This window comes from Gossypium hirsutum, chromosome D11, assembly GCF_007990345.1.
Source record: "Gossypium hirsutum isolate 1008001.06 chromosome D11, Gossypium_hirsutum_v2.1, whole genome shotgun sequence".
NCBI classification, from domain to species: domain Eukaryota; kingdom Viridiplantae; phylum Streptophyta; class Magnoliopsida; order Malvales; family Malvaceae; genus Gossypium; species Gossypium hirsutum.
Window position 1 is genome coordinate 54,053,295 of NC_053447.1, and position 25,187 is coordinate 54,078,481.

Genomic DNA, 25,187 nt, shown 5'->3' on the forward strand with positions numbered 1-25,187 from the left:
ATCAAGCTTTTCGACAGATATATTGTTGGCCACGTAAGCTTGATTTAACACCTTCAATAAAGCGTTCCGGTGCGGCTCTGAATTTAACAGTAGAGATAGAACTGAGATTCGTGCTGGCTGCTTGCTCAATTGTTCCACCACACTATATTCGCTGTGCTTAATAAATTTCAAGAATTCTTGAGCTTCTTCCTCATTCACAGGCTTTTTAGTTTCTTGCACGAGTGGAATTTCTTGCTCGACTTCGACCTCATGCATCACTGCTTTCCCTTTTTGCTTCGAGTCACTACTTTTCTTTACCAGTTCAACTTCTTTAGAATAGCATCGTCCACTTCGAGTAAAATGACCTACCTCCCCAACATCTTCAATTATAGCTTTGGACTTTTCAACTTCCGGTGTAACGATATTAACATCATATCTCCACGGTACTGTTTTGTTGTCCTTATACGGGAAAGGAGATGGTACTTCAATTACCATCTGTGGTTTCAATGGCTCTCTCATCGCGTCGTAATAAATTACCAACGGTCGATCAGCACTATAAGGGGGCCCTGATGATTGGCTATCAGAGACGCATACTTCTCTTTCGTTGGCATCTTCACTCTTGTTAAGGACCTTGATCTCCTTATTATCCATCCAGTCTTGAAGTAACCTTTTAAAGTCCTCACATGACTGAATGTCATGTCCAACAATCCCATGAAAATTGCAAAAACTTTGACCTTCTTCTCCAAAAATTCTATCAGAGTGACAGAGAAATCCTTTCTTAACCAATACCTCCCAGATTTTCTGCAGAGGCGTCCTTATTTCTGATACACATCTTCTGACCTTCCATTCATCCTCTTTCCCCACTGTGCTCACATTCCCTTCGGTATGGTTAGGGAACGGGTTCCCCGTGGCGTTACTAGCACTATCGAATCGTAGGATACCCGCGTCAATGAGTCCTTGAACTCTCCTTTTGAAAGCGAGACAGTTCTCAGTAGAGTGCCATTGGTTCCCTGCGTGGTATGCACAACTAGCGTTTGGATCGTACCACTTTAGGTATGGAGGTTTAAGGGGTGCCATGTAATGGGGAGAAATTAGCTGTTTTTTTAAAAGTTTTGGGTACAATTCCCCATACGACACAGGGATGGGGGTAAATTGCGGTCTCTCGGGATTATGCCTTGATTGGCTTTGGGCGGGTACCGTGTTTTGTGGGAAAGTGGTGACGGGTCTTTGGTTGTTCGTGGCGTATACGGGGCAGGACGGATGTGGTGCTTGGTAGTAAGGGGTTTGAGGGGGATAGTAGGAATTCGGGGGTGGATAATTTCGAGGTCGGGGTTGGTTATGATACGAATTGGGAATGTAGCGACTTCCAGTTCCCACCATGTGGGCTTCTGGCTCTTTCTTCCTTAAGGGTGCTGCTTTTCTTGAGCCTTCTGATACTTCCATTCTACCGCTCTTGACGGCATTCTCTATGAGTTCACCAGATATTACAATATCCACAAACTCTTTCGTGGCACTTCCCACTAATTTATCATAAAACAGTGTCTTTAAAGTATTGATAAAGAGAACGGTTATCTCCGTTTTTGTTAGTGGGGGTTCCATTTGAGCTGAGACGTCTCTCCATCTCTGCGCATACTGTCTAAAGGTCTCTGATGGCTTTTTCTCCATCATTTGCAAGGTCATACGGTCTGGCACCATATCCGATACATGCTTGTACTGTTCGCAAAATGCTGACGCCAAGTCCTTCCAGGATCGAATCTTTTCTCTACTAAGTTGATTGTACCACCGAAGAGCTGACCCTGTTAGACTATCTTGAAAGCAATGTATGAGTAGTTTATCCTCGTTCACATAACCGGTCATTTTTCGACAGAACATAATGAGATGTGCTTTCGGGCACCTTGTCCCATCATACTTCTCAAAATCAGGCACTTTGAACTTCGGAGGCAAAATTAGATCAGGTACCAAACTGAGTTCCTTGGCACCTAGTGCGGAGAAGACTTCAGTGCCTTCTATTGCTTTGAGTCTTTCCTCTAGACTCCTATATTTTGCGTCATGGTTATCCAATTTCAACTTGGCTACCTCTGCTGGGTCATCCAGATCTGGAACTAGTGGATTAGCAGAACTAGCCCCTGGGTTCGACGCTAACATTCCTTGCCCCAAATTAGTGGGTGGAGCAGGTGGCATAGGTCGATGTTCCAAGCCAGTGGGTTCCTCTTGAGTATACCCTCTTTGTATTGTATATGCGGGCGGTGGAGTGAATCCCGGGGGATAGAGTGGATCCTGATCATGGTGAATTCTTGACCGAGGTTCCATAACATCGGGGTTCTGCATTTTTCCTTTGACCAAAGTTGTCATCATCTCCATCATTTTAGCCATCTGATCTCTTTGCTCGAGTGATTCCTCTCAAGATCTCACCATTAGGTCTCTCGTCTCTTGTTGCGATTTGGCCAGTTGCTCTTGTAATTCTTTTTGAGCCCTTTCCATCCTTTCAATTCTCTCATTGAATTCATTCTCCATTACTCTAGCTTGTCGGCGCGTTTTATACGGATGACGTGGTTCCAGTCTTGAAGTCTTGCAACTGCGAATTATACGTTTTAACCTCAGCGAACGAGTATGGGACATGCAATGAATGTATTGATGCATGAATGCATGAATGTCAAATGAATGTCAGTTATGAATGAAATGCAAGAAATTGGTGTTGATTTCAAGATAGCCCCATATTTAGGCATTTCATTTATCAACATAGTCTATTACACAAAGTTCTCATTTTTCCAACAGTTACACAAATTTCCTAGCCACATTGCCTTGTTTCTTCACTTGCTCTAAAAACTCTGATATGTTTGATCTTTGGCTTGGAGGGAATTGGCAACTGAGAACTTCGGCTTCATCTGATAATTGAACAACTTGCATAGCCGCTTTACGAATTTCATTGATCAAGAAGTCAAGTTGTATTTCTTTTTCTTTGAGGGTTCCTTCATACGCGTGAATGTCCCTATCGTACTGCTCACTCTTTTCTTCTAGAGCCTTCAAGAGGTTATCTAATTATTGTTGACGAGATTGCAGCATATTTTCTAGATCTCGTGTTTTCCTTTTTAATTCTTGATGTTCAGACTGACTATTCGCCAATTTTGCAGTCACTATTTCATACTCGGCGTTCTTCCTTCTTAACTCTATCACAGCGCGCGCAACCTTTTCCTCCTCTTTCTTTGCTTTTCCCTTCCAAAACTCCATTCCTCCCTTGATATTGCTAATTTCTTCCTTCCATTCTGCTGTCGACTTGCCCAACCCGCTATTCTTTATAGTGTTTCTTAATTTCTTGTTTTCCAAATGAAGGTCCCTTAAGTCGTTTCTCACAATCTCGGCTTCTCTTTGTACTTTTTCAGTCCTGGACCTTTCAACCTGAACCTCAATCTTTAGTTGATAGTTTTCTTCTTGAAGGGCACTAAGGTCCCGAGACATCTTGGCCTTTTCGCGTTCGAATTCTTGTCTTGCCATTTCTAGCTCAGACGGCGTTTTCTCCGAGAAAGAATTCTGGATAGTGTAGTTTGTTGATGAGATTTGCTGACTATTTACCCGTTGCTTCCTCCATATGTCGTAATCTTGGGTAAGGGTATCAGCATACAAAGCTAATTCCATGAAATGAATTTCCTTCCAATACTTTGTAGTGTCTCGGACTCTCTTCATATATCCTTCACCCGCGAAAGCGAACTCGAACTGTGCTAATCCTCCAGTTGCGAGGAGGAATTGTCGCGAAGAAAATTGCCTTTGGACTAATAGCGGAGCATATCCAACTCCTCCCCATAACCCGAGTAGAGGTACCCAATCTTGGCTTCCACATTTGTATAGCAGAACTGAAGGACGGATCCAGGGTGCTCTCCATGTTATATTCTCGGCGCGAAGATTCTGAAAAACTAATACCCAATGTTGCTCGGTGACTTCCTTCGGCCATTCTTTCTTGAGGTAAGCTTCTAGCGGGGAGAATGTTTTAGAAAACATATGGAACGGAGTGCGCTCTACCTTCCAGAAGTGACTCAAAATCCAAACATTGAGCAACTGCGCGCATCCGATAAATTGTCCCTCCCCTTTTCTTCGACAACTACTCAGGGACCTGAAGGTCTCGGCTAGGATGGTCGGGACAGGGTTGATTCCTTGTTTTAACCTTTCGAAGAAATCAACTACTGCAACTTCGAGATGTCTGAGAACTTTTGGGAAAATGACCAAACCGTAAATGGCCAAAGCGAATAGATTTACCCTTTTCAGCATGTTGGGATGGTTCAGAGCCAAATCTCGTAGGGAGGACCATGGAATGCAAATGGTTTCATTCTTCTTCTTTATCTATTTTTCGGCCCATGCATCAGTCATGTCTGTCAGTCTCACTAACTTTTTCTTGAAGGTCATCGGCTTAGGCTCCTTCACATATATTTTGCCGAATTGTACATTGTCGATGCGGAGTAAAGCAGCATACTCTTCTATGGTTGGGGTCATGTCTTCTTGATTGAAGGTGAAACACTGATAAGCTGGGTCCCAGAACCGAACCATGGCTTGAATCAACTGTTCGTCTACACGGATGGTGATCAGGTGAGCTATATCTCCATACCTCTCAGTGAAAATGTCTCTAGTGTCTGAATCCCACTGATTCCAAATTCGAACCAAATCCTCAAGGTTATTTTGGCGAACATTTACAGTTATATGTTCGGGCAAATTGGCAATACATCCTTCCACTAGACTATCCCCCTTTTCTTTCTGAATTTTTAGAGACCAGTCCCGAACCACGGCACTCTTCTCGATTATTTGTGTAATTGACTCCTCCATCAGAAACCCGTTTTTTTTGGCAACCAACTTTTAATCAACACCTTCCTAATATGATGCCTATGATGCATGATGAAAATAAAAGTAAAAACAAACAAACTTGGTTAGTAAACACAACAAATATAATTTGAAAAACAAATTAAACTACCCAATCCAATTATTTTGCATAAACAGTGTAAATGAAAGGCAAAAGGCATTTTCCCCGTGTACTTATTTTGGTGACTATAAGCGGACAGAGGTTCGGCATGGCTCTAGTTAGGTGGCTCGTATGGTTCACTATATGCAGTCTCGGTTCTAGATGAGTACTCGAATCGTCTGCACTGTCATCTACTAAGATTAGTACAGAGCCTTGGTCATGGCCCATCATAGGCTTACGAGATCAATTCGAGGGATTACATTTACTTATGCCTAAGCGGAGGGACAAGTTAACTCACGAAAGCATAAGTCATATATAACCCGAAAGTATTCACTAGCCTGTACAGAGGGACGAGTTAACTCACGAAGGCGTAGCGTTTACTTTCACTTAAACGGACGGAGCTCGGGTAGAGAGCTCATGTTATGCGAAAATGCAAGTACACGGTGTGAGGGGAACAACTCATAAACCTTTACGTTTCACTTAAAGAGACCAAACCAAAATTAAAACCATAAAAATTGAAACACTGAAAAACAACCAAATAAGCAAGTTAGAAGAAATATTTACAGCACGATACAAATGCATGAATTTTGAAAACGAGATTTTTCGGATCATGACCAAATATTTACTTTGAACAAGGAAATTTAAAAATTTTGACAAAATGTGTTTAATTCCAGACACGACTCTCAACAAGGCTTTCCCCAGTGGAGTCGCCAGCTGTAGCGACGTAAAAATTTTGGTTTGGATTCGGGGTCGCTAATTGTGGCAATCTAGTGAAAAAGTTTGAAAACTGAAGTTTGATTTTAAAATAAAGAGGGAGTCGCCACCGATCCTTTTCCTAGGTGTGATCGGACACCTACAAAATTCTCCTTTTTTAGAAAACTTTATTCTTAAGCTTTTCTAAAAAGAGGTAATTTTAGGTCTGCGTGAAAATCCAGAGAAAATTAGGGTTCGGGAGTCGGTTACGCGCGAGGAAGGTATTAGCACCCTCGCGACGCCCAAAATTGGTATCTCGTTAAACACATGTTGTCTTAAGTTTTAAAAATGCGAACTCAATGTAAAGTTTAGTTATGATCCGAAAAAAAACGAGAAATTTTAGTTTATTCCGGTTTTTGAGAAGGATATGCCGTTTTAACACGAGTCAATTGACGTTCACCCAACATAGCGATGAACTCGATGACTTAATGTTTAATCGGTACATTTCCTTGTTTATTGAAATTAATTAGCAAAACAAGTATATGATTTTTGAAATAATGCAAAATAAATTGATATGAAATAAAAATAAATAAATGATAGGGCTAGGCATATATTGAAACAAATAATCGAGGTGACAATAATATTAGAAAATAATAACCGTGCATGCAAGATCAAATGCAATGTTAGCATTGAATACGAGAACGTAATAAGAATACAATGAATACACATATGAAGATAATTAAGAGTATATACGTAAAATATTTATATAAATGGTAGTAGTGTTAGAAATATATTATACGTATAGTGTTTGAAGTACATATAAGATAGTAAAAAAGTACATAACTAGCAACAATAAAATAAAATATATACATATATGTGTAAAAAATAATATTATAAAAAGGGTATGTATATATGTATAAAAAAATAAATGTATTAACAATGAATATAATAGTGGTAAGAAAACAAGTATATACACAATATATATGTAACGTGGTACTAAGGATATATATATACAATACAGTATTTAAAATAATATTTACGTATATAAAAATATAATATTAAAAGGTATATGTACATACGTAATATATAAATACATATATAATATAATGTTAAAATATTTACATAATATATATCATAATAATGTGGAAAACGAATATTAATAATGTTACATAAATATATACCTATATATATTAAAGATATATATAAACATATACTAATATCAATACAAATAATAAGGATAACATATAAAAAATACATACATGAAATAGTATATATAAGAAAACATAACTAATAATAAAATATACATACAACGACATAAAAGTATATGAACAGTAAGAAATATACAATACATAACATTAAAAATATATATAATAATATACACAAATATAATATATATATATTAAAATAATAATATGAAAAAGAAAAGCATCCGTACATAATATAAGTACATACATGAAGATATACACTAATGTACAATAATAATAATAATAATATTGAAATACAAAAATGTAATATTTAATAAAGAAACAAAAACAAATAAAAAAGGACTAAAATTGAACTAATAACAAAGTTTTGGGGCAAATGTGAAAGGAAATAAAGAGAAAAGGGCTTATTTGAGCACGCACAAAACATAGGGGGACCGAAACAACAATTATTCCTTTCCATTAAAACGCAGCACATTGGCAGGGACTAAATCGAAAAGCGCGAGAAATTATGGGGCCAAATTGGAAACAAGAAAAATGACTTAATTGCAAAACCCTGAAAAAGCGGAAGGACTGCGCGCATAAATATCCCATTCAAACGAAAACACGCGGATCCTCTAGCGGGTCGGGTCGGATGGGTCGGGCATGGCCAAAACGACGTCGTTTTGGGACTTAAGTGTAGCCCCCAAAACGACGTCGTTTTGGAGGGCTATATAAGGTCTAAACTAACCAAAAAAATCATTTGGGGAGAGGGAAAGAAAAAAAAAGAAGAGAGAGGGAAGAGAGAAGGGAGAGAGAAGGGAGGGGGGAAGGGGAATCCGGCCAGGAGGTCAGTCACCGGACGGCCACCGGAGGCTCGCCGGCGCCGGCGCCGGCCACCGCACGCGGTGGCCGGAAAAGGTAAAAATTTATATTTTTTTATTTTTTATTTTTTCTTATTTTCTTTTATGTTTTAATATGTGTATAGGTTAAAAAAACTTAAAACCGAATTTAAAATAGAAAGAAAAAAAATCACCTTAGGGTTTTTTAAGCTTTTAATCCTTTGATCTTGGTGTTTTGATAATATTCAATACTGATCTATTGTTGCTCCTGAAAACTAATCTGTATTCTCTGCTTCTTTGTTTTTAAACTGCCGAAAATAAGAAAAAGAAAAAACACAAAGAAAAAGACCCCCTTTGAATATATTTGAATGAATATCAAAAACGAAAAAAAAGAAGCCCACCCCTGTTACATTGATTCTCTTTCGGCTTTTATAGCCGATTACATGTGATTTTCACTACTCTCTGCTTGTTTTGCTTTTGTTTTGCATGTTTCTCCATTCATTTCCTGTCTTCTTCTGTTTATTCTTTCCCCCATCCCTCGCATGCTGTTGTTTTTGTCTCTATTACAGGTGTGTCAGGTGTGGATGGTGTCAGACGCATGGAGGAGAAGGGCATGCGCGGGGTGTGGTGGTGGTGCGCAAGGTGGCCCATGGTTGGCCTAGCGTGCGGCGGCTAGAGGCTTGGGGAGCTGCTAGGGTTTCCTCTTTTTTTTGGAAAATGTTTAGTGGGCTAGGTTGATTTGGGCCTGTTGGGCTAGTCTTTTAGTTTTGTACTTTGGACTTTATTTATTTGGTTTATTGGGTTTTGTTATTGGGTTTTGGGGGTGGCCCAAAATTGGCCTGTACAACTGCCCCTCTTTGCTCATTGTCGTGTAACGGGAATGGAGCAAAGACATAATGAAAGGCCAATTTTGCCTGGTCTTGCTGGGTATGGAGGTGCCAGGCATGCGGGGATGGTGTTGGCAGAAGCATGGGGCGTGGTAGCCGACATGGTGGTGTTCGGCGCAAGTGGGCAAGTGGGGGTAGGTGGCTAGGGTTAGTGGGATTAGGGTTTCTGAATGCTGAGTTTAGGTTAATGGGCTGGGGTAGTTGGGCTTCGGGTTTATTGGGTTGTTTGGGCTTGGTTTAGGATGAGATGGGTATAGGGTTTAAGTAGGTTTAGTTATTGGGTTTTGGGGGTGGCCCAAAATTGGCCTGTACAATGATCTAGTGTAAGATGGTCCCACAAAAGTGACAGTTGGGTAGAGGTAGGTTCCTCTAAATTGTAAGTCTAAATTCTAAGTGGAGCTAGTGGTTATAGGCGTCCTCTTCCACCATAACTGGCTTATTCTGGTCGAGAAAGATCACCTCAAAGCCTAGGATTGAACCCAAGGAGGATCGAGATAACCGGAGGTTGAAATATCTTAATCAAAGATTCTCTTTTCTTAACTCTATTTATTTTTACAATTTCAATTTCAATTTACGCAATCTCAAATCATTCATACTTTTAATTCTATTTTTTTTAAATTTTCACGTACGCCGTTTTTCTTGAGCATGACTCTGCCTAGGATCTCGAGAAACAGGAACTTGTGCAAATCTAGTCCCTGACGATTTGGCCTTACTGCCCTTATACTATTATTTTCGATATTTGATAAGGATAAGATATTTTTAATGCTCCCAACGACGCACCATACACCTAGGAATAAGATTATTACAACTAGCAAGTGACAGTCCATCTAGAATTGTTTATGGAATTATCTAGATATTCATTTACCATCGCTTTTACTTCGCCTTTTGACATGTTTGAAGAGCATCTTTCATACTTTTCCTTTTAGCAAATATTATATTAGCAAATATTATTAGTATGAATTAGAACTACTCATGGGTCAATTTACCCAAAGATGTTTGAAAAATAAAATTTTTTGATTCAATTGTGATAATTAAGTCTATTAATCAATATAAATTATAAAGTTAAGTCTTTGATCTCCAATTTAGTTTTTTAAATTTAAAATTTAAAATTTTAATTCTAATTTAAAATAGTATTTGTTAAATTTTGAATAAAATGATACAATTTTATAAATTTTACAAGTGTTATGTGACATCACATTACATGATAATATACTTGTAATATAAAGTTTTGGAAATAATTTTTTTTATCATTGATCTAATTTTTTCTATAAAAAAATTTTATCGGTGCTGCCTGACATACCAATGACACTCATTAAAAAATTATTTTTTCTCTTTTATTTTCACTATGAATACCTTATTTTTTTAGAGGTTTTCGAAAAATACATACGGTGCTGCTTGACATAGTGACAATACAAAATTTTTTTTTTATTTAAATTCAGATGATTGGACAATAATTAGATCGAAAAAATGGATGTTGCCGCTGGTCAAGTGACACTTTCTCTAATTGTTGAAATCAGATCATTTTATTAAATAATTTTTAATCCAGAGCATTTTCCTAATTAATTAATATTTTATTAAAAAACGGATTTCTAAAATTTATACGTAAAAATGAAATTGGGGGGGGGGTCCAACCTTTACCAGCAGTTTACAGATAAGTATCTAATCGTCCGGATTTCTGTGACCCACTTCAGTACCTCTCTGTTTCTTTTTCTTTCTTATTATATCAAAATCACGACCGTATTGCAGCCTCCACTGATCTTTTCCCAAATGGTTAGAGATACTTGGATATCTCTTTGTCTAATTTCGTTATTTGTTGTTTTTGTTCATTCTGTTGATGCATGTATATTTGATTCTCTACTTTACCTGACAAAACAGGATCACCTTGATATCATTTCCATGGTTCTGGAGGGTGCATTGGAAGCGGAGAAAGAGAAAACACTCCGGTTGGAAGAGTCACATAGGGCTGCTTTTGTTGCGTTAGTTGAAAAGGAGAGGGAGCGTTCCATGCTTATCACGAAAAACCGCGACTTGGTAGCTAATGAAGCGCCCAAGGCAAAATTTGTTGAGCGCTTCATGGTTTTCATTGAGGCTATTGAGAATGATGATCTGGAGACTCTCCAGAGTTTCGATGAAAAAACTATGATGAATACTATTTTGACAATGATGAACTGTGACGGCGAAAACGGCGGTAAAATAAAATAAAATTGTGGAGCTGAAAAGACCCACTGCCCACTGGGCTGTTTGGATTCGAGTCCGTATAAATTGTCTGATGATGTTTATGCAGTAGACGACGTTTTCAACATCGGATTGAGTCTTGAAGAAAAAGCTACCATGGATGCGATTGTAGCCGCCGTGAACACTGGTGGGAGTTTTGGGGGCGACAAAGGTGGATTTTCCGGTGAATACGGTAAACAGACTTGACTTGCTTAGATGTTCTCATGAATCTCATCACATGACCAATCAGGCTGGTTGGATTGAAAACCGGTTACTTTTTCTGTTCGGAACACATTAGTACACTGTATGAATTGGTGGTTTTGTGGTTGCTGTTTATGCAGGAGAGGACGTTCCTGAAAAAGGTACCATGGATACAAGTGTAACTATGGTGAACAACTACGGCTGTGGCAGCGGAAAAGGTGGTTTCGCCGGCGATGACGGTATAAAATTGCTTTCCGAAACAAGACCATATTCGGTAGAAATGGAAATTAATTTGGTAAGGGCATTGGGGTTTTTGTGTGCAGAGCATGGGGGAGCTACGGTTGAGGGAACAAACGGTGACGGCAATGGAGACAGAAACAGCGGTGGATATGGAGGAAGCTGCCACGAAAACCGCCGCCAGTTAGGTGACGATGTGTCCTGTTAATTACATTAATATGCAAAGGTTATAAGATGTATTTAGAATTGTCGCTTCCTGTGATTATTGATACTGGTTATACTTGAGTCTCTGTTTGTTGCTTGAACCGTCTACCATGAGCGGTGTACTGCATAGATGCATCTTCACTTTATTAATAAGAGCATGTTTTTGTTTTAAAATTATTTGGGGGTGTAGAATTTTGATTTTGATTTTTGAACTTTTGTTAGTTCAATAGCAGTGGTGCTATTTTGATGGGTTAATTATATTAAACTATACTAATCAAATAGAATGTTTTAAGGAGAGGATTGAATTGGTTTAAATGTTAAATCAATTATCCCCTAATTTAACTATGTCTTTATGTTTTTTCTTTCTTTTTAACAAGTTTATCATTTATCAATTTTCTTTTTGCACATGTTTAATAATTCCTAGAATTTTTTTACAAAAGAGTAAAAATAATAAGTTGATAAAAGAGGATATTTTTATTTTACTTATTATTTTATTCTTTAAAAACTTTAGAATAAGATGAAATGTTTAATATATCAAAAAAATTATAACTTAAATTCAGTTATATAACACAAATCCCCTAAAAGATGAATTAAAATAATTTGAATGGAATTGACTCTTTAAATATATTATTTTAAGATTGAAAATTCCAAGGGGATTGCCTTGCTAGTTGCTAAATACATCTAAAATTAAAGTTTTCTTAGCTGCGAAATAACCTTTTTGAATACTGTATATTATAAATGCATTCTTTTTTCTAAATAGAATATGTGAAACATTAAATGAATTAAAACTAAAATAAATTATCAACTTTCTTCCAAAAATCATCATAATACTTGGACGTAAAAAGAAACCAAAAAAGAATCACAATCACTATTTGTTGTTGTTGTTGTTTGACAAAATTTAATCAACTCCTTTTAAGTATATTATTGAGGTGGATGCTAGCACAGAGCTTGTCCTTATTCTAAATTCATAAATCATACAAATACATGCAACAAGACATATAATCAATAAGACACCTTACAACAACATTTGAACCCAAATTTCACTCAACATTCTACTTTTATTGCCATATCATATCATCAAAATCATCTATTGCATATAAACTTCAAGATTCAAATATCATGATGAGCAAACCTCAACTCTTTGATGATGGATTGTGGAGTTTTTTGATTTTTTAATTTAATTTTGACATTAAATGCAGCTTCAATTTAGTATTAGGGATTAAATTGATTTTTCATCTTTTATGAGAACTAATTTTGTAATTAACTTTTTTAAAAGTTAGATTGTTAAATTAGTTAGTGAAAAAATAAGAAAAAAGAAAATAGACAGGTGTGGCGAGTGTGTTGGTGTCTTTTATTATCATATTAAGTTTTTTTTTATCAGTGTGATGCAGAAATTTATTACATATATTTATAAAAAAAATAAAATTTAATATCAAATTATTAATTTTTTATATTTAAATATCATAAAAAAATTAACATGCACGTAACTTACACCCACTAAATTAAGTGCTAAATTAGAGATATAATTGAAAGACCGAAAGCATTAACATGCGTTGGATTCGTATTAGTATAGTAACATTGGGTAAATGATTGTATAAAACAGTAACGTCAAATCATTTGTATCCTTTTTTTTAAATAGTTTAATTTTATGTAAGGATTTCCATCCTAAAAAAAATTAAATCCAAAAAGAATTTCTAAAATTTTGGATGAAATTGTTAATATAACATATTGGAAGTGATAATATTCCTATTTCATACCATCCTTTATATAATTATACTTGTTAATGCAATTACAGTGTTAATGCTATTACATATATTGATACCACTTATTTAGGTTTAATAATTACAAATAATATCTTCAAAATAAAAACAATGGCAAATATTATTAAAGTAATTAAATTTAAATCCTAGAATGAGATGTTTTAAAAAATGTACCAAATTATATAAGTTTTGATATAAACCTTTTAAAGAGAACTAATAAATATAAATACTTTATAAATTGGATATTGAAATTACAATTTTAATATTTAATATATTAATTTAAACACTAATTGTAAACTTACTTTACAAAAAAAAATATCATTCATATTAAACTAATAAGTATTTGTTGTATGGTTTACTTCTAACCTTTTAAATGAAATTCAAGTTATGAATTATGGTCTTAATTTTCGTATTAAAAATGAAAATTGAAGATGTGATAAATATATTGCGAAAGAAAACAATAAAACTCAATCCGCCTTCTATTATAATAATTAATTTTAATTTTAATTTTAATTTTAATGTTAATTATTTGAATATTGTATTATTTGAAATTATAATTGTGATTCTAATCATAATTAAAATTTTTATATATCATATTATATCACACTCCATGGAAAATATAATTATGTAATAAATATATATTGAGAAAACACTTGAGGCACCAAGTGTAACAGTCCGTTTTCAATGAAATCGAAACAGTGATTTTGGGACCAGAAATCCGAGGTCAATTTATTTTAATATTATTTTGTGATCTTCAGCATGATAATGTTATAGCATAAAAATTTCATTAAGAAATTTTAACGTTTACATGTTCAATTTGATGAAAAGGACTAAATCGCGTAAAGTGCGAAAGTTATGTTCTATTAGCTAAATTTATTAAATAACTATAGAAATTTAAATTGGAAGTCCTTATATGGTAACTAGACCATTAAATGAGATAGAGGATGTGCATCGCTTGGCATTAGTGTAATTTTTAAAGTTAGGTAAGGTTAAATTGGTAAATAGGTAATAAATGTTATATTAAAACAAAACAAAATTTTGTTCATTTTCTATCATCTTCTTCAACAAAAAGATCAAAGAAAAATAAGCTTGGGAGCTTGCTAGGTTCGGCCACTTAGGGTTCTTTCTTGTGAGTATTTTCTCATCCCGTTTTTAATGATTTATATGTTTTCAGGATCGTTGTAGCTTAACCTAGCTAGCTTGGGGACTAATTTGCAAAATTATTGTATTGTTTGCGTTTTTCCATTGATGAATAAGTTATGGTTTTGAAGGTTGATGGAAAAAAATGAATCCTTGTTGTTATATAAACAACATTTGTTAAGTGACTTTTGTTAAATTTATTAATTAGGGGTTAAATTGAAAAATGTGTGGTAAATGTACGAAATTGTGAAATGTATGGGCTGCAATAAGCATGTATAGAATTTTTCTAGGCTTGAGTGTGAATGAAATTGCATGAATTTCATTTTACGAGCTTAGGGACTAAATTGTAAAGAAGTTAAAATTATAGGGGAAAATGGTAATTTTGCCAAAACATGATTGTTGGACTAAATTTTTTAGAATGGAGTTTGAATTAGTTAAATTTGATTTATAGATCAAGAAAAGCAACGTACGGATTTAGATCGGGGAAAAGACAAAGTAGTGGATTAAATGATCGTTTTTCTCCGTACGACTTTGTGGTAAGTTTGTGTAATTAAATTGCATATTTATATGCTTTAATTGAAATCTATGTATGTGGATTTTATAAATACTATGCATAATTATCGATAGCATAACTGATGATGTACGAAGAATACCGAGCCCCATTTGAACCTTAGGAATTCGTAGGATACAAATGACATGCCATTAGGGTTACCGATTCCAGATCTTATGAGCTTACGAATACTCAGCTCGTATGAGCTTATTGTTATTTAGCTCGGAAGAGCTTACTGTTTATAGCTCGTATGAGCATACATGTGCAAGAATTGCTGGATTACAATTCAGTACAACTCGTGTGTACTACTCGCATATCTAATGATATTCTAAGTGGTTTAACAGGTACAATTCTATTACGAGCTTATTTGAGTTCGATATGAACTAGTACATGTATTTACATGGAAATGGTTTATATGATATACGTATACACGGTATAGATGTTACATGTACATGGAATTCAAATAATTGACGAATTCATATGTGATTCTCGGTTTTTATATGAATACATGGCTAACTTGATTTTGTGATCATGTGTTAGTCTTTGGCCAAATTGAATTGTGTTATGCTTTGAGTTACTCACATGAATTGTGGTTAAATGGTAAGTTAATATCTGTGTTATATGAATTTATTAAGCTTAATTGCTTACTCTGTTTATTTTTTCGTGTTTTATAGTGTTTCCAAGCTCGTTTGGATTGGAAGTTGTCGGAGATCTCATCACACTATCAAACGCTTATTTTGGTACTTTTGACAATATATTTTGGTTAAATGACATGTATAGGTCATCTTGACTAATGGTTGCCTATATGTTTTGTCATGTATTTAGCCATTTGATTTGGCTTGTTTTTAGGTATATTTTGTTATGTAAAATATGTGCAAATGGCCTTATTATATATGGTGTTTGGTTGCCATATGAATGTCTTGATTGTGAATTGGTACTTTGGATATCAAATAGTTAAGTTTGATAAGTGACATGCATGTTAAGTTTTAGGCACAAAGATGCATATATATGTTTGACCATTTAGGTAGATTTTGGAGACATATTTGGCATGTTTATAAATGGTCAATTGAGTGCCTATGGGCATCATGTTTGTATGTATTGATATTACATGTTTTAAGCTTGGTTTTGGTTGGTTTTGAATGCCTATTTATGTAATGGCTATATGTAAATTTCTGTGTTTTGGTTGGTACCAAATTGGGTGAGAAATATGGCTTGGAAAATGACCTATTTTTGTCCACACAGGCATGTGTCTCAGCCGTGTGTGACACACGGCCTGGTGGCACGGCCGTGTGTCCCCTATAATTTCTAAAGTAAGCAAGTTAGTAGCTTCACACAGCCTAGCACACATGCGTGTGGCATGGCCGTGTGGCATGAGTCAGTATACCCTCCAGTTTTCACATGGCCTAGCATAGGGCTGGCACACAGGCGTGTGAGGCCATTTCAAAGGGTACACAGCCTACCACATGGGCGTGTGGTTTGGCCGTGTGACCCAAGTTAGTGAGTTACACGGGTATGGACACGGGTTGGGACACACCCATGTGTCCCCATTTCGAATGTCCACATGGCCTGAGACACAGACGTGTCTCTTAGCCGTGTGAGACATATGGCCTGGCCACACGAGCGTGTGTCCCCTGCACCTTTGAAAATTTTTCATGTTTTTTGAAAAATTCCTTGAGTACTCGGTTTAGTCCCAACTTGTTTTTAATGTCTATTTTGGGCCTCAAAGGCTCGTATTAGGGACTATATGATTTGTTTCTATAATGATAATGTGATATGAAATTGAAATGTCTGTTTATTCAATTATAAGTCCAATAATGCTCCATAACCTTGTTCCGACATCAGATACGGGTTAGGGGTGTTACACTAAGTGCCTAGACTGCTAACATCCCTCCGAAACACACTAGAATCACTATAAACATAACACAATAGTCTGCAACAAATGCTAGATTTTGGTATATTTGGTGAACAGTAACAAATCAATAATCACCATCTCATCACTAGTCAAACTCGTATCGCGCGAATTAAGAACCTATTGGCATGCCAATTGTATCCAATCCTACGTTCATCAGGCTCAATATAACACTAAATAAGAGTTTCCAATTCAATTAATTTATTGACTCGCATCAACTTATTTCAATTCAATTATGTCAGCATATCCAAAAATCTCAACTCGTAGTTAATATAAGATCTAATTTTGTACAAAATTAAACTGTACAAACTTATCAGGACTAAATTGTAGTGAAAACAAAAGTTCAGAAACAATTTAACAAATTTTCCTTTTCCTCAATTATCTACTTGTTATTATATGCAAGGCCGAAGTTCCTAAGATAAAAAGAATGGTGTTTCGACTATGGTTTGAAAGAATTGAAGAAGATGGTCCCTTAACCCTTTTTGTTTTCCTTATTTTATTACTTTAACATTTTTATTAATAAATTTCCCCTAACCCTTTTTGTTTTTCTTATTTTATTACTTTAACATTTTTATTAATAAATTTACTACAAAATAACTTAATAAGCTTAAACCGTCCACTAAATAACAAAATGACTTAATTGCCATATTAAATCATCTTATTTTATTTAAATACTTAATTACCACTAAAACCCTAAAAACAATTGACCTTTTCACTTTTTACGATTTAATTCTTTTCCTTTAATTAACTAACCAAACATCTAAAATTTCAAACCAAATTTTAATACAATACTAATGATCTCGTAAAATTAAATAATTAATATTTATGAATTGACACGTCGAAATTGTGGTCCCAAAAGCACTATTTCTGACACCATTGGAAAATAAGTTGTTACAGGTTCTCGTTACATGGAGTGTGCATGTTAGAGTCGAAATACAAAGGAAAAAATATACAGATTTCTTCTAAATTGATTAAAACTTTTTTAAATCGATTTAAACTCTCTTTCCGTTGGTATGTTTTTCTAGCCAAATTGAGTTCTGTGTTAATAGAAAAAACCCCTAAAGTACCATACTCGAAATAGAAAACATAGAAATTTTGGACAAGTTGTGACGATTTTCAATACTTTGAGCCCTAAGAACTTAGGCTCTTGGTTACTCTTTTTGATGAAATGAAATTTCTTGTTTTAGAATTACATTTAAACTTTTAATCAATATTCTTAAAACCACTAAATTTTTAAAGGGCATAGAGTTTTTAGGGCTTAAAATGAGCAAAAAAGTCATGGAATTTTAAAATATAAAATATAAATTTTTTATTTCATTTTAATATTATTGTTGCCCAAATTATGTTTTGTTAAGTTAAACACCATATTCAATTAATTTTTACATTTTATATTTAAAAGTATTACAAAATTGTATAATCATCACAATGGTTTAGTTACTTGAAAGCTTAATACACAATCAAAATGCCTAGGAATTAAAACCCTAATCGAGACTGAATTCAGAACCCCAAACCAGAAACCAACCATAAAACCCCAAATGGAAACTCTAAACTAAAACCTAAGTCAAAACCCTGAACCTAAGGCTTTGAACATATTTGGGTAACAAAATTTAAGGCTTTTTAAAACCATATATTCTTGCTCATTCTAGTCAAACTTTAGGCAATTTCTATTTTATGAAATGTGATCTTTCCATTGGTATGTTTTTCTAGCCAAATTGAGTTCTATGTTAAAAGAACTAAGCTCTCAAATTCGCCTACTTGAAACAGAAAACTTAGAAATTCTGGGCAAGTTGTGACGATTTTCAATTTTTTTTTGTGCCCCAATATCTTAGGTTTTTGGTTATTCTTTTTTATGAAACAAAATTTATTGTTTTAGAATTACATTTGAACTTTAAATTAATATTCTTAAAACCAACAAATTTTTGAAAAAAAATAGAGTTTGATGGCTTAAAATAAGCCAAAAAGTCATGGAAATTCTGAAATATAGAATACAAAAAATTCGATTTTATTTCATTTTAATATTCGTTTTGGACAAATTATGTTTTATTAAGTTAAACATCATATTAAATTAATTTTCATTTTTATATTTATCTATATTACAAAATTTTAAAATTGACACACTTATTTAGTTACTCAGGTGGTTATTGTACAATTGAAATGCCTTGAAATCGAAACTAAAGCCAAAACCCCAAACTAAAATTTAAATTGAAACCTTGAATTTGAATTGAATCTAAAACCCAAAATTGAAAACTTAAACTAAAACCTAAGTCGAAACCTCAAAATTAAGGCTTTTAACATATTTGGGCAACTAAATTTAAGGTTTTTAAAGCCGTCTATTCTTGTTTAATACCTTGGTCCATTCTATAAAACTCCGTAACCCAAAATGATAGGTTTGGACGCGAGTGACACACTGAATGAATATTGTTGGCTCATTCTGCACTATCCTTAATTTCTTTCACAACAGCCCTGCATCAAACGTGACTGCCCTTTATTTGTCCACTATATATTTTCGTTCACTTTAGAAATAATGTTACCAAGCATAAATATGTTTTTTTCACAATCCAGGTTACTAGCAAATGATGTGTCTCCTTCTATACGAAATTGATCTGCTATGCTTGTTGTCATATGCTTGTATTGTAAACCCCCATTGTACGATTGAGATCACTGGTCGAAGGGTTTGTTAGCAAGTTATGTCATATTGCTATCGTTAATAGCCCACAAGATTTCCAACATTTTACGAAAACGATTTTGGACGAGCTTGTACCATGTTGAGGAAAGTAAATAGTTCATCCATTAATGCAAATACTGTGAAGCGGTTAAATTATGATAGTTTAAATAGAGGTGAATATATTCTGATGTTAATGACTTGTGCCCGTTGACTATCAAACTTGTGTTGTCCGTAGTAGTTAGCATCTACATTTCTTAGACAATACCTATGGTGATTGTGGCCCCAAAGGCTTCTCTACAGTTCAATCGTGGCAAGTATTCTGGGGCCCTTATTAGAAATGACACACATATTGAGTTGCAGGATAATATGTAGAGGTGCTCATGGGCCGGGCCGGGTCGGGTTCGGGCCGGGCCCATAAAAAATTTTAGACCTGGGCCCGGCCTGACCCGAAATATGGGCCTGAAATTTTGCCCAGGCCTGGCCCGGGAAAAAAATCATAAGCCCGGGCCTGGGCCCGGCCCGTCCCATTTTTTTAATAAATACCAAAAATTTATTTTAAAAATTAAAAAAAGTATTTTAAAAATATTTTAAAATTAAAAAAATTTAAAAAGTATTTTAAAAAGTATTTTAAAATTTAAAAAATTTAAAAAATAAATATATTTATTATATCGGGCCGGGCCCGGGCCAAAAAAGTGGTGCCTGAGGCCCAACGGGCCTCATTTTTTTTGCCCAAGCCCATATTTCGGGCCTATATTTTTACCCAAACCCTCCCATATTTCGGGCTGGCCGTCGGGCCGGGCATGAGCACCTCTAATAATATGCCATCTCAAGTTAAATACGGAGAAATCCCAATCATTTGCCTTTTCTTCCAACATTATTACAAAGGCTATGAGTAAAATTTTTCGATTATCATCTTATGCAATAACAAATAACAACCAATGCTAATATCTTCAGTACAGGAATGTACCGTTGATTTGTACCAATGGTTTACCATACCAAAAAACTTATCGACATTGGTTTAAAATCTAGAAGAAATGATGAAAACTCGACTTTCTTGGACCAAACGATCTTAGTAATACGCATGCATCGTTTCTAATTTGGATATGAAACATGATACCCACTGACTAAGTACTTGACACCATTTTCATGAATTATTATACGGTGAGCCCTACCCATTATGCATATTCTTCATGGCCTTCTATTTTATGATTCACACCTTGTGGTACTATGACGTGTAATTGTATTAGCTATGGATATTGGCAATTATAACCAACACGGGAACCTAGAGGCTTGATTTCACCATAACCATATTATATTCGAATTCATCTTCGAATTCAACTTTGGATGATCCTATCTAATACCTAGAACAAAATAAGTATTTCAAAATTAGCAATTCAGTACCACAAATATCAAACAGTCTTTACGCAGTACCCATGACAACACACGTATGTGAAGCGATATATTTCTTAATGGTCCACAACCCTATATTTTTCTTTAAAAGCCATGATTTTCAATGGAAATTTATTGTCTCGCATTGCACATTTCACCTCAAATTTCATTGATCAGGATTTAACAACATAGAAGTTTATCTCATTCATTATGTTATATCGCTTCACTGTTGCGGCAAAAGCATCTTTAGAGGAAAACTCCTTCCCTGCTTCTAAATCACCAACATTCTGTATGGGTGTTCTGAAAAGTCCAACCCACCTTCTACTGAGAGGTTTACATTATGTATGTGGGTCAGAGGTCAGTATGCCCTGAACCATGGATCTTCTTCCGTAGCTTCGTTCGGACCTTCACCATTTGAACCTTCATCTTTTTGTTTAGTTGAAACTGACTCTAGATTAGAAAATAATGTAATTTCTGACCATCTGACCCAAACTCTTGCATTGGGTCGTCATGAAATTAAATGCCCTTTTTAATCTCAACCTCTTAGGATGTCTAGGGATAGATGTCTCTCCATCGATGAAGGTTGTAAGGAGTACATTATCCTTTCTCGTATAGTTGTTGGTACAACCAAAATCACCTACGGGTCGCTCACTAGTGGAACTGATATCATACCCCTACAAGCGTTCCAGATTTAGAACATTAGACTCTCAAAGTTGAAATCAAAAACACTAACAGATTGTTGTGCTAAGGTGTTGAAGTCTCGATTATCGTCATGCCCCAATTGCTAAACGTTCTATCTACCACAGTTGAAATCTAGGGATGAAACTGGTTAGTGTCTTATTATTGATGATTTCGAGATATCATAATGTGAGCTTTCTAACAAAGTCGCGAACCCATCGTACAACCGTGTCGTTGGACTCTCGGCTTCCTCTTTCGTTTTGACCTCTTGAACTAGAACAAATGTTGAACTTCTACTGCCTTCATTTGTGTTGACAAACTCTACATATAACTCGAGTATTGATGATCTATTAGCTATATGCTTCCTGACCATTGACTCGATCGACATTAACCTCATTTTTGACGGGGTCCCTTGATGGTAAATATTTATAATTCAAGGATGATACTCTCATCTAGGTGAATGCGATGACTTTTTGCCTAATTTTTCACAAATTTCCAGCAATTGTATGTTTGGTTGAAAGTATATAGACTATTTTAACCATTTTTAACTCAAATTCATGTAGTTTCATAATAATTTTTGTTGAAAAATATATAATAATTATAAAATAATTAAATTGCACTCAAATTATTAACATATTGAATTTTAATTAATTTTATAATAAAATTTCATAAATTTTGATTTATTTTCGACAGATTTGCACAAATGTTGAAAATCGACTCAACAAATACTACTAAAAGCACATAACGTGAAGTGATTTCTAAAGCATCGAGGTGAATTAATTTTTTAGCCTAAGACAGTTCAAATGATGAATATTAATACGTAATATAATTAATTTTAATTATATCCAATTTATTTTGGGTAAAAAAATTATTTATATTATGAAAGGAGGCCCAATTGTGCTAAATTGAAAGACTGATCCAACCAAGCAAATGGGCTAGCCAAAATCGTCCAACATGCTAACCTAATCAACACTTGAAGTTTCTTTGAAATTGAATTCAAACCCCACAATTTTTTGTGCTTTTAAAGATCTTCCCAAGCTAAATTTACCAAGTTTGAAACATACAAACTTGCCATTTGTGTGGCCGGCCAAGGGGGTATATGACTGCTGATTTTTTGCTATTTTTAGCAGACAATCCCACCTATAAATACCCCCTCACCTATTTATTTCAACACACTTCTCATTCCTCACATCTCTTTCTCTTACCTTACATCTCTCTCTCTCTTTCACTCACTTTCTCTTCTTATATCCCATTTTTCTTTCTTGTCCTTTCCTTGCTGATTCTCATCTTCTAGAAGAGCCCTTCAACCACCTTGGGTAGCAGCATTCAAGTGCTTATAGAAGCACCGGTTCAACAAGAATGAGCGGAGAAGGAGGAGCAGAGTAAATTAGTCTAGCTTCAGAGAAACACCAGATTTGATTCTAGTTTCTTATCCTTTAACTTTTCTTGCTGTTATTATTAACATGTCTATGTATATTTGTTATGTTGTTATTCTAAATTTAATTAACATGAATTAAATTTAATTCATGTTAGGTTGACTGCATGTCGTCTACTTAAGTTATTAAAATCATGTTTATGTTGTTATAGGTCTTAGTAAATTGTTTGATTAAGTAAAACCATAATTATGTTATTCTTGCATTACGATTGTAAAGTAACTAATGAATTAATTATTAATCATATTGAAATTGTAATTAATTGACACAATACTTAATCAGTACATGTTTAATCTTCTAAGGTAGCTGGGGGTTAAATTAGCGACAGTATTAAACAGTACATTAGCATTGTATAACTTGCAAGATTATGTGATTAAACTATTTCAATATAGGTATATATTGTTACCTCACTTAATCTTTTACTTACTTAATATAATTGATTAATTGTTTAAATTGACATAGTAATATGTTTAAGAGATTAGTTAATTTTGTAAGTCTGTTCGTGCTATAATTAAAAAATCACCAAGTTACCATGAATTTATTCCTAACAACATGAATATTGTTTTAATAATATTAAGTTAAGAAATGTGATTGATTTAACACAATTATGTCATATTGATTAAACCTATTTTTTAGAAATTATGCTTTGGAATTTGTACCTTTAAATTTTTTCTTAGTTAAATTACTTAGTTAAAATCTAGTTTTATTAAACCCTTTTTCAAACAAACGATTTTCTTCACCAAAGTGTTTTTAATTGCATTTCATAAATATTTTCTTACACAGTCCCTATGGGTATGATAACTCTACATTTACTTGCCACTTTATTACTTGTTGTGATTGTGTACACTTACACATTTTTATCATTCCAAGTTTTTGACGCCGTTGTCAAGGATTATTTTAAAATTCATTATTTATGAATTTTTTAATTTTGCATTTTAATTTATTTTTCTATTCAATTTTAACTTAATTAATTTTTTGTATTTGTTTCATGTGTTTATGACTATTAATTAAATTATCGATTTACTCCCCATAGACCCTAAGATTGAAAGAACTTTTTGACAACGAAGAAAACAAGCAGCTCAAAAAAGTACCGGAAAGATGAATTTTGAAAATCTAAATCAAGGAAATAGAGCAAACCCTGCTCAAAATCCTATCCTTATTGCTAATGATTAGGAATGAGCTCTGAGATAGTATGTTGTGTCAGTATTTCATGATCTTAATCTAGGTATTAGGAGACCCAAAATCGAGGCACAATAGTTCGAGCTGAAGTTGGTTATGTTCCAAATGCTTCAAACAGTGGGCCAATTCAGTGGAATGCCTACCAAAGATCCTCACGTTCACTTAAGATTGTTTATGGAGGTGAGAGGTTTTTTCAAGCTAGCTGGAGTACCCGAAGATGTACTACGATTAAAGTCGTTCCTATATTCACTAAGGGACAGAGCTCGAGCCTGGTTGAACTAAATGCCACCACATTCCATTTCCACACGGCAAGAGTTAGCAAAAAGATTCCTCATAAATTATTTCCTAACTAGCAAGAATGCTAAGTTTAGGAACGAGATCACTACTTTCCAACAAATGGATGACGAGTCATTGTATAAGGTATGAGAAATGTACAAAGAATTATTACAGAAGTGCCCTCATCATGGAATCCCGTATTGCATCCAACTTGAGACATTTTATAATGGTCTCAATGCTCACACGAGAATGGTAGTAGACGTTTTTGCTAATAGTGTTCTCCTTTCTATGTCTTATAATGATGCTTATGAAATCATTGATAGGATTTTTAGCAACAATTATTAATGGCCAACCAATTGAGCAGCGTAAGGAAGACGAGTCGTTGGAGTAAGTGAAGTGGACGCTCTCATTTTACTTGCATATTAGGTATCGTTAATATCATCAATGCTTAATAATTTTACCATTAATGAGTTTAATAGTTTTACAATACAACCATCTAATCAATTTGAAAATATAGCCTGTTTTATTGTGGGGAAGAACATTTTTTCGAAGAATGTCCATCAAACCCAAAATATGTGTATTACAAAAGTAATCAGAACCAGAATCGAGGAAGGTAAGGACTGCAATACAGTTTTTATAACCCATCTTTGCAAATCCATCCTAACATTTCATGGAGTAACCAGGGGGCTGCAATTAGTAACACTTATGCATAACCTAGACCGACCCAACCACCTATTTTTACCTAACAAGTTCAGAAATCAACTCAAGCTAAATCTTCCAATAGCTTAGATAACCTATTGAAGGGATATATGACAAAAAATGAAGTCG

The 25,187-nt window shown here is 34.5% G+C and overlaps 1 protein-coding gene and 1 non-coding gene across 2 annotated transcripts; one reads left to right on the forward strand and one right to left on the reverse strand.

Annotated features, from left to right (window-relative positions):
* The first annotated feature begins 10,195 nt into the window (after nt 1-10,195).
* Nucleotides 10,196-11,557, forward strand: LOC107961876 (uncharacterized). The gene is made up of 5 exons (XM_016898039.2): nt 10,196-10,294; nt 10,400-10,712; nt 10,809-10,931; nt 11,080-11,178; nt 11,263-11,557. The coding sequence occupies exons 1-5, from the start codon at nt 10,292-10,294 to the stop codon at nt 11,382-11,384; spliced, it is 660 nt and encodes a 219-aa protein (XP_016753528.1). The 5' UTR covers nt 10,196-10,291; the 3' UTR covers nt 11,385-11,557.
* A 12,889-nt stretch (nt 11,558-24,446) lies between these two features.
* On the reverse strand, nt 24,447-24,553 carry LOC121223951 (small nucleolar RNA R71). Its single transcript, XR_005921417.1, has one exon. It is a non-coding gene; the product is annotated as a small nucleolar RNA R71 (small nucleolar RNA).
* Nucleotides 24,554-25,187: the final 634 nt, after the last annotated feature.

Coding starts and splice junctions, on each gene's coding strand:
- LOC107961876 (XM_016898039.2), top strand. Junction 10,713..10,808: donor CTGTGACGGCGAAAACGGCG/GTAAAATAAAAT, acceptor ATGTTTATGCAG/TAGACGACGTTTTCAACATC. Junction 10,932..11,079: donor TGGATTTTCCGGTGAATACG/GTAAACAGACTT, acceptor CTGTTTATGCAG/GAGAGGACGTTCCTGAAAAA.